The 10,188-nt window shown below is 34.3% G+C and overlaps 1 protein-coding gene across 1 annotated transcript; it reads right to left on the reverse strand.

Moving 5' to 3' along the window:
- Window positions 1–215: 215 nt before the first annotated feature.
- Window positions 216–9,831, reverse strand: LOC146158140 (putative serine/threonine-protein kinase irlD). Its single transcript, XM_083383811.1, has 11 exons — window positions 9,722–9,831; window positions 8,564–8,708; window positions 7,907–7,957; window positions 7,691–7,835; window positions 6,974–7,152; window positions 6,638–6,797; window positions 5,890–6,026; window positions 3,048–3,232; window positions 2,187–2,236; window positions 1,390–1,485; window positions 216–781 (listed from the first exon to the last, which is right to left on the reverse strand). Exons 1-11 carry the CDS (start codon window positions 9,784–9,786, stop codon window positions 216–218), a joined length of 1,779 nt encoding a protein of 592 aa, XP_083239937.1. The 5' UTR covers window positions 9,787–9,831.
- Window positions 9,832–10,188: the final 357 nt, after the last annotated feature.

The raw sequence follows: 10,188 nt of genomic DNA on the forward strand, positions 1-10,188 counted from the left end.
TATATATGGCGCACCTATTATAAATATACGGGAACCCAGAACAGTTTAGAAAAATTAAAAATCGAGTCTAAACAGGTTACGACGTAAATACATAAGATGCAAGCAGGGATCAAAATGATGAAATAAGGTCTCTGCAGAGCTCAAAATGATGGAATAAAATTTATACAAAGCTAAAAAAGATGAAAACTAACTCGAAAACAAAGTGCTTTAACTCGCTACTCGTTCGGCAAACTCGGATTGCTCAGGTACTCGCCACTCAGCGCCACCCCGTGGTCGGCGCCGGGCACGGCGAGGCTAAGGGCCATACGTTGGGCCGGGCGCGACGAAAGGCGGACGGTCAGAAACTTTCGGGCGACGGGGTTGCCGACAGAAATAACGACGACGTGGCCGTTTGAAACTTCAGGGGACGACTCAAGACCTGCTAGGAACTTGGGAAATGAAAACAGCTCGGTTTCTACGCCTTGTTCCAGTTTCACAGGCTTTTCGGCGATCAAGAACACCTGGGCTTTGGTGCGACGACGCGCAGTCAAACTCGGGCCTTCCGGCTTCATTGTGAAGTCGATTCCACGTTTAAAGTTGTCCAGGATTTCCTGCAGATTCTTCCAGTTCGAGTTGGTGTTTTTCGGCAGAGTGACGCAGCACGAGTTCCGACCCGGTGAGCGCCCGTACTCGTTTCCGGGGTCGACCAGGGTGAGGGACTTTCCCCTGAAGTTCACCCGCCGGTCGAGCACCCGCAGCGTCTCGTAAAAGACCTCCAGTTGCCATTCGTAAAGGTCGGCTTCTGGAAAACGTACCAAGGAAGTTTGACAGGCAGTTGGATTGGACGGCAGACTTGGACAACTAGATTTATTTAGACTTTTTTAAATTAGATTTTTAAGTAAATAGAATTGGATCATTTCAGTTTTTCCAAATTAGATTAAAATGAGAACTGCCGAATTCTCGAAAATCAGATTTTAAACCAGAATTTTAACTAGGATTACACTTAATCACTTCCAATTTAGTATAGGCCAATGAGTCAGTTAAAGATAAAAAGATTTGTTTACAGGCAACATATGTTTCTCTAAAAAGGTCCTAGCCAGTAGTGAGGTTTGAACTCACGACCTCGGTCATACCGAGACCGTCGCTCTACCGACTGAGCTACACAAGTTTAGAGGGGAGTAAGTTGGGATAAACCATAGCACCGCTGGCTGCTGTTCGTAAAACTAGCATGTGGTGAGACTCCAGCTAATGACCTTGGTCAAACCGGGAAAGTCGCTCTACCGAATGAACTATGCAGGTTCAATGGGGAGCAAGTTGGGATAAACCATAGCCCGATTTTAACTGCTGATCAACGTTAGCCAATTATAGATAGCACCAAAGAGGAACGTTTGCATATATATATTAGCCAACCTGCCAGTCCAAGGTTGTCACATAAGGTAGCCACAAGGCCTGAGATTCCGCCAGTAATTTCGACCTGCTGGTTAGATGGTCCCGCTTCTTGAGCGCCTTGAAAAACAACGAAGGAAACTACGTGATAATTTTAAAGAATCTAAACTCAGCAGCTGCATGGGGTAGGAATTTTTTTGCTTATAGACTACAGCGGAAAATTACTTTTTTAAATTTACCGAAAATCAAGCAAAGCCATGCTGTGCAATTTTTGTAACTTAACAAAAAAATTTCAAATAGTTTTGCAGGGCGAAAGCAGAATAAGGTGTAAATGAATTCTTGATATATACATTGAAAATTATTGCCATGTACATTAACATAGGATAAATGTCTTGGTACTTTTTTTCTGAATGAGGTCTATGTCCTGGTAATGTTAATGCAAAACAAATTTACTGATATAGTCAAATACAATTGTCTTGGCATTTGAAAATATCTATTATAAACTTCTAAAACATCAAATTGGTGACTGGCGACAGTTAGGTAAAAAAAAATACATACAAAAAAAAAGATTTCAAGTAGGTCAAATCACTGAAATACAGACACCGAGTCCATTATTTAGTGGTAAAAAGAAAGATTATTGGGTAACTAACACATATATATATTAATTAGACAGAATAAATCTATACAGCTTATGTTTTTCGCATAATTAGAAAAAAATTACTGCAGTTTTATTCATACAACAAACACAAATTAACAGTAAGACATATCAAAATCTAATCACAAGGGGTCTTTAAGTATATTTAATGTTTACCAATACTTACAAGGCATGATACTGGTCGGAGAAATATCAGAATTTACATCTTGATCATCACTATCGAAAGCAAAAATGAATTATGAATAATTAAAATAATGGCATTGAATAATTACAATAATCCATAAAGACATGTTTTTTTTTCCTTTTTTGAGAGTACAGCCATATTTAGATTTATTTTAATTAGAAAATCAATCATTAAATGCCAAATATTGATGTATATATTTTTTTTAATGTACCACAATTAAATATAGCATTATATAAGTGAAAAAAATGGAGTAAAAAAAACGTGTTTTGCAATATGACAGTTCTATAAAAGCTTTTATAATGGGTACGTTCGATATGATGAATTGCAAATCTAACACATTAACTGAAGAGTGAAGATAATACAAGTTTGTATCGCACTGTCAAAATCAAGATGATGTCAAACTACTCGACCTTTTCGGCTTTGCAATTCATTATCTAGCTTTTATAATGTTAATACTTAGTTTATCAATATACATGCACAAGATAAAAAGGATAGTGGCATTTTCTAGCAGCATAGTACCACCTCTTGTCCCAAAATATTATCTGATAAAGTTGTTTAAACAAAAACAAATAAACTATGAAGCCACTAAGTTTACAAAGTTTAACCAAATTGGATTTGATATAAAGCTATGATGATACTTATAAATGAATTTTTGTCATTGATCTGACCTTGATAACCATAGGATTGTTGATTAAGAACAATAGAATTGTTATTATATTTGATTGATTGCAATAGAATTTTATTGGCTACAATAAAATTGTTTTCATGTGGAACAGCCTAATTCTTGCGAAAATACTTATTTTTTTAAATCAGTTTTAAAAAACATTAGGAAATTTAACTTACATTCGTTTTGGATAAAAATCTCCGCCAATAGTAATTTGTTTGAATCCGTTATAGAGGTGGATTAGCAGATATGGATATTTTCCAGTCAGCTTGGTCCAAAAAATGTTACAATCAAAATCAGTTCCATTCACACCAAGACACTTTTTCTTTGCTTTGTATGTTTTTGTATCCGTTGCATGTGTATCCTTATAAAAAGTGAAACAAAAACTAAACAACGAAGCTTTGCGGTCATGAAATGTTAAAAATAACGTCTTACCAAGTTCCGAACAATTCGGATAAGCTCTTTAACATTATTACACCTGGGATAGTCATCGGCAATTTCAACTGGCAAATTAGCCTGCAGGATTTTACAATCAAAGGAATCATAGACATGTTGAGATTGATGTTCTGCCTTTTTAGATCGCTGATGACTGCGTAGTGCCTAATTAGGTAAGAACTTATACTTTGAGAATATATATATTTTTAATGTGTGTTTTTGGTTTCAAGTTGGTGCATATTTTTATGTAGTATTCTTATATATATACATATATATAGATTTTTATTTTAAGCTGTTCTGCATTACTTTATTACAAGTAAAACAATTTATAGACTCGACCAATTTGGCAGCCATTGAATTGTTAAGATCAAAGCATAAATAGGTTTGAATTTAATTTATATGATCCATGTCTTCAGAATTTTTATTTTTTTATTTTGCTTTTGCAAATTGCTTAAATTGTGAAGAAATCTAGCCTAGAACAAATTTCAGTTAATCTAACTAGATAAATATTACCAAAACCAACTATTAACCAAAACCAAAAGGAGAGACACTGGTTTACATTAAAAGCCAGAGATTGGATAGCATCTGCATAACTTACCAGTTTTAGTACAAACTATTGTTAGAACTACAACATCAAGTGAAAATTATGAAAAACTCTCCTCTGTAATTGATTGCTGAAGTTTGGTAAATCCTCACATTAATGGAAAATTTGCAAAAAAACGATTTTAGATGTTTTATTAGTATGAGCTGTTCAACAATAAAAAGTGTGCTGCATGACTTTATTTATTCAAATTCAAAGTGTTTTGTTTTTTAATCTACACTTTGCTGTAAAAAGGCAGCTTATTTTTGTGCATCTTAAAAATAAACATGTGAACTTGTGTAGTGCGTAAGATTTTAAGTCCAGGTGTGTAATGATTGGCATTGCCAGCCAAAACTTTAAATGTTAAAGCATTTCTACTTTGCGCAAATATCATGTTCATACATATGGCGCTATAAAACTACACATTTTAATAACATATTTTTCAGTTAAACTTAAACATTCGGCGGAAACCTTTCACGGCTTGGCTTTGGCAACTAGGATAAGGTTACCCACTCATCAGCAAACTTTATTTGTCACAGCCCAAAGTACTCTTTTCAGAGCTATTGAAGGTTCACTATGAAACAGTGGCGGATTTGGGATATTTTATTTTAGGGTGAAATATTACGCGGCGCCTTGATGCCCCAATCACTGCCATACTATTGTAAAACATAGTATAAAAGGAAGAATGTATATTTGATGCGCGAAATTTTTTTTATTTACATATAGTTAAAGTTAGCCAAAAATATATATAGACATTGCAGGCTCTTAGGAACAGATTTGGCACCTGGGTCTGAACCACGCTAAGACTTATAAAAATTCTAGGCCACACAAACTTTTAAATAAAGTGCAATGAATGTACGGCTATAACGCGGACCACAACTACATGATTACACTGAGCCATTCAAAAGTAACTCGCGGCCCACTGAAAATAGCTCTGTGGCCCACATTGGGAGTTGGCTGACCACTAGGGATGTTCAAAGTAGAATATCGAATCCTTGGATTCGAATCCAGATGAGATTCGAATCCAATTCTGCCGCTTATTTCGGGTAATTGGAACCGATATAATTTAATGTTTTAACGCGGATTGTCGCGCCTAATTGTACAAACGCGTGTGGTAAGTTGGCCTGTCGCTGCGGCGACCAATTTAGAGGGATTGCTTTAAATGTAACCTGGTAGTGCAGTGTCAGCGTTTTTTCGGGCGACCAATTACCGCGTCTCGTTCGTCTAATAATTAGGTGTCAATCAAGCATCATTGGGCGAGCGACTAACGTGTAATTTCAGGTGGGGAGTTCCCAATTTCCCTAAATGCGTTAAGTTGCAAACGTAACATTACGTTGTAAGAGGTGCTGGATGTCGACCAAATGCGCTATAGGGTTACTTAAGGTCAACTTTAGGCCAATATTCAGAAAGGTTATACAGTAATGCACAGCGTAATTGTCAAGTATTCGTTATGTCAATAGTAACTTATTCTTTGCAGTACATTATTTGACTGCATAATAGATCATTTTAGTCAAAAAAAGAAGCACAAAAACCCAACAATGCTTTAAAAACAGGGCCGAATTGCTAAAGAGCTCTGTGTTCGGTGCTGCATTGTACTTACTATTGGCAAAAATATAAGTTTTGGCAACAACTTGGGCAGTGGACATATTACAGTTTACAGAATTGCTTCAAATGACAGTTGTTAAGAATGTTTAACACATGGGAGATTTTTTTTATTATAATGTACACATGTTAGCAAAAAATCCCTTCCCCAAACAAAATTGAGGTTAAATAATTTAATAAAATTATACTAGGATTCGATATTCTGGATTCGTTATTCTAGATTCGAAACCTATTATTCTAGAATACCTTGGTATTCTACTTTGAACATCCCTACTGACCACTGGTCTAAACAATGGGGATAGTGTAATTCACGAAATCATTTTTTTAGCATTTGATGGCAAAACTCCAAGAGTTCTTTCAAAAAACTGTATGACACTGACGCAAGTTTGAAGTGATATACTTACCCGAAAAAAGTCCAACTTTCTTCTGGATGACCAGAAGTAAGGATGCCGCAGAACAGCTTGGATATCAATTCTTTCCTTTTCATCGTGGCAGATCATAGCCCTGACCAAGTCTTCAGCGCAAACATACTCTTCCTTGTCTATTAAAATATCAATCAATTTTGGATAATGGTTTGAGGTTGTAGTTAGACGTAGAAAGAATATCAAAGCCCATACAGAAGTCATTTTTTTAAGTAGCATTCGGCGTCAAACTATGTTGAAACTTAATAAAAAGTTACTCAAAACATTCAAAATGATACTGACTTCTGTATGGGCTTTAACATTCTTACTACATTGTAAAATTTTTAGGACAAATATATTTTATGTTGACATTGATATGTAGAACTGTTCTCCACCAGGCCAAAGTACTACATAAAGTGATAAAATGCGCTTAAAGAGGAAAATACCACGACGAAGTCAAACTAACAATTGTTATAAGCAATTTAAGGTGACATTCAGCAATACCCGTACACTTATAGGGTTGTCATATTACTCATCTAACCACAACAGATGATTGACAAAATTTCACTATTCGCCTACAATTTACAGTTGGCGGCAATATCAGCTTTGAAATTTGTTTGTGCATGCGTACGTCAGACTCAGGGTAGTTTTCCATGGTCTACCCAAGTCCCAGGTCCGACTACAGCAAAATAAAACGCCCCTGTCGAGTCCCAGGTCCGACTCAGCAGCCCATCATACAACTTAAACATACCCGGGCGACTTAACTTGCGAGAAGTAAGATACTGCAAGTTTGGCGTTTTCTTTTCCTTGATGTTCTTTTCTCCGCTTTGCAGCTTTCCAAATGGGTGGCCTCCTTTGGAATAGATGAAGTAAATGACAGCCCCCAACGAGAAAACATCAGTAGAAGTGTTCTGAAATATCAAATTTTTGTTTCTTCTTACTCGTCCGATTTTGAACAATAAGTCAACTAAAGTTTAAAAACAACATTTAGCAATCTGATTGTTTTATGTGCAACAATTGAGATATTTTAACTCAAGTCATTTGACGCAATGACCTAAGTAGTTTGTTAAATCCCTCTAAAACATACCACTCTTGATTTGGAGATTCTTTCAAACGAGGCAAAATGCGAGTTTTGCGGACTCTCCAAAACTTCGCCGACTGCGTTGTTTTGAAAAAGTTTGCTACAGCCAAAGCTGGACAGTTTTACTTTGGTTCCACTTGGCGACTTCTTGAGTAAAACGGTGCGGGGATTTATATCTCCATGAACTAAAAATAAAAGAAGTGCTCTGAAAAACTAATGAAAGTTATTTGTATTAACCAAAATATTCACAAAAAAGTAGTTGTAGTACAGTACGAAATGCTTGTCATATTTAAAAAAAAATGCAGGTTTTATGTGGAAAATAAACCCAATAATTACCTTTACATAACATACATACATACTAGAGACAGACTGCTATTACTGTTCGGCGAATACATTAACTCGATTTTCAACATTTGTGCCAAACCATACCTGATACAGTTTTTTTATATAAACCTGGAAAATAGTCAAAATTTAAATTATTTAAAACAAAATGAAAACAGCATTTGATTTTTTTTTTACCTATATTTGCTAAACTATAATTTTGCATAACAACTTGGCTAGATTCTAGATACAAAAATGTGTCAAAAAGTAGAAAGTTTATAGAAAAACCTGTATCATGTTTTCGCAGTAAAAAAAACTTACTGATACCAACATAATAGGAGAAGCAAAATATTGGCAGATATTATAGGCCAACTGGTAAATTGGTCTATCTCTATTACTTACTTATTTTAACATTATTGTGTAAGTAATCCACTCCTTTAGCCATTTGCTCGACAAGATTGACCAAACTGACATCTTGAAAATAATTTCCTAAATCATCAGTTTCACTGGTGTTTTGTAATGCTGGTTCTGTTTCGCCTTTAATAAACTATGATAAACCGTCAGATTGTTAAATCATAAAAAATTGAGCATTGAACAAAAACACACTGATGTTATTACCTGATATAAGTTAGATTGACACAACTCCAGCAAAAGGATAGGCATTGGATCCTATAACATTCAAGTTTATAAGTGATGGAATTTAAACAACTAATTTTAAACTAATACACTAACCTAGGTTCACCAAAAGCCATTGGCTACATATCATGCGTATTGCCTTAATAAAGACAAAAAGCTGTTGGAATTTTGTCAGATGCAATCCAGACATAATTTAAAATAATTTTTGCGGCAAGTGCTTATGCCATTTTCAGTTTTCTACTGAAGATTATGAATCTTTTTCTACTGAAGATTATGAACAGATCCGTGCTTAGTGTTTCTAATCAAGTTATCAAAATCTGACACAAAATTTTATATTTATTCCGTCTTCTTGATCCTTAAAAACGGGTTGAAAAAGGTTTCTCTCAGCAAAAGTTTGATGACCTTCTATAGAAAACTATACTAATATATATTTATGTAGATCTATTGCAGAATATATTATACATAAGTTAGCTTGACGATATTATTGGTAAAGGTAAAGGTGCAAAGGAAAGTTAGAATTTTGTGAAAAAAAAACAGTGATTCATGTACATTACAAGATAAAAAAAATTGTAAGCTTAGATCGAACTTACTAACAGTAAAAAAATCTGTTTTAATCATTAAGAAAAAATGTTCACTTACAATTCCCTGTGAATCATATTCACCATGAAAGGAAATAACATTTTCATGATGGACTTGCTTCAGTATATCCACCTCACGGCGGTAATTTGGGTTTGTGCGCTTGTCTATTTTCTTTCCAATGTATTGTGTCTCTTGCAAATAATAACTGTTAATAAACAACATTTACTAAATGACATATAGTTCAATCTAGTGTTGTAATTACTTAAGCCACTTATTTTAAATGACTTGACTTTACTTGGACTTAGTGTTTTTCATTAACATCTGTCACAAGTCTTGCACATTAAACAATTTACTTGCTGTATATTGTGTTTGTGTTATTTTTTAGTTAAATTGTTGCTTATAATCGGATGATTTTACCAATTTTAATAGTAACAGTTTGGTTTTATGACAATGACATGACTTGACATTGACTTGCTTTCATAATGACTTAAGACTGGGACTTGACTTATACTTGACTTGGACTTGAGTTAGTATTTTTGCAAAATCCTTGACAAAGTTATTTTTATGACTGGGCTGGGACTTATTTCAAAATAACTTGTTTACAACACTGGTTTAATCAAAATTTTTAAAAGTACAACATACGATATGTTAGGCAATTGGATAATTCATAAAATAGAAGCGACTAATATTTGGCAAACAATGTCAGAATTGTATAGAAGTGTCTATTTGACCAGATCGCTCTTTTACACTTGCACCTGTTAGTGATTATGTTGATTTGAACTACTTTAGTGTCCAAATGAATAGCCTCTTTCCTAATTTTATTAGTTTGTAATCCTTCACACAAAGCAAACAGTTTAAAGTAGCAACCAAGAAATTAATCAAAAATGAGGGCTTTGGTCTAGGATCCTACCATTTTTTTCCACAGTAACGAAACAAGTTGTCCAAATTGAAATTACAAGAAAGTAATAAATATGGGAGAATAAATAAAAATAATAAACCTTTATCCACCCCAACCCTAAATAGCACCCTAAACCAAAGATTGTTTAGAATATAAACCCTGGACTGCTAAGAATATAAGCCCCTGGAAGAATATAAACCCCTCAAAATGTGGTGGGATTCTAGACGAGCGTCAAAATGTAATTTTATTACCCAATTAATTGGTTGAAACATTGATTTTTGAACCTTTATTTTGTTTTAATTTAATTTTTTTTAACTTACATGCATATTGATGATCCATTGCAGCCAGTACAAATCTCAGTGAAAGGAAATAAACCAGATTGCATAGTTTTAGTTAAAAGATAAAAGTCAGTTAGTACGTCTAGTTTTTTTACAACTATAACAAACACAAAAATAAAGTAAATTCATTTATGTTAATTCTTTTACAGCTGTAAATAAGTTACAACAAAAATCGGCGCTGCTCTAGAATCCTACAACAACAAACACTATTGAGGTTAGGTTGAGGGTTATTATTAAATGATAATACTTGACCCACCTAGAGACAATACTAAAGACTTAAATGAAATTATCGCGATATGTTATGAATTTTAATATTGTTTTTTGCCGAATTTAAACCTTACTAATACTCCCAAGCAAAATTATACTAAGCGAGCAAAGTTTCTTTGGAAACGTTTATTACTGCATTACCCGAAAAAATGTAATATCAACCTTAGATGAAATTTTGGCGC

The sequence above is a fragment of the Ascidiella aspersa genome, chromosome 3 (assembly GCF_963924565.1).
Source record: "Ascidiella aspersa chromosome 3, kaAscAspe10.2, whole genome shotgun sequence".
Classification (NCBI taxonomy): Eukaryota; Metazoa; Chordata; class Ascidiacea; order Phlebobranchia; family Ascidiidae; genus Ascidiella; species Ascidiella aspersa.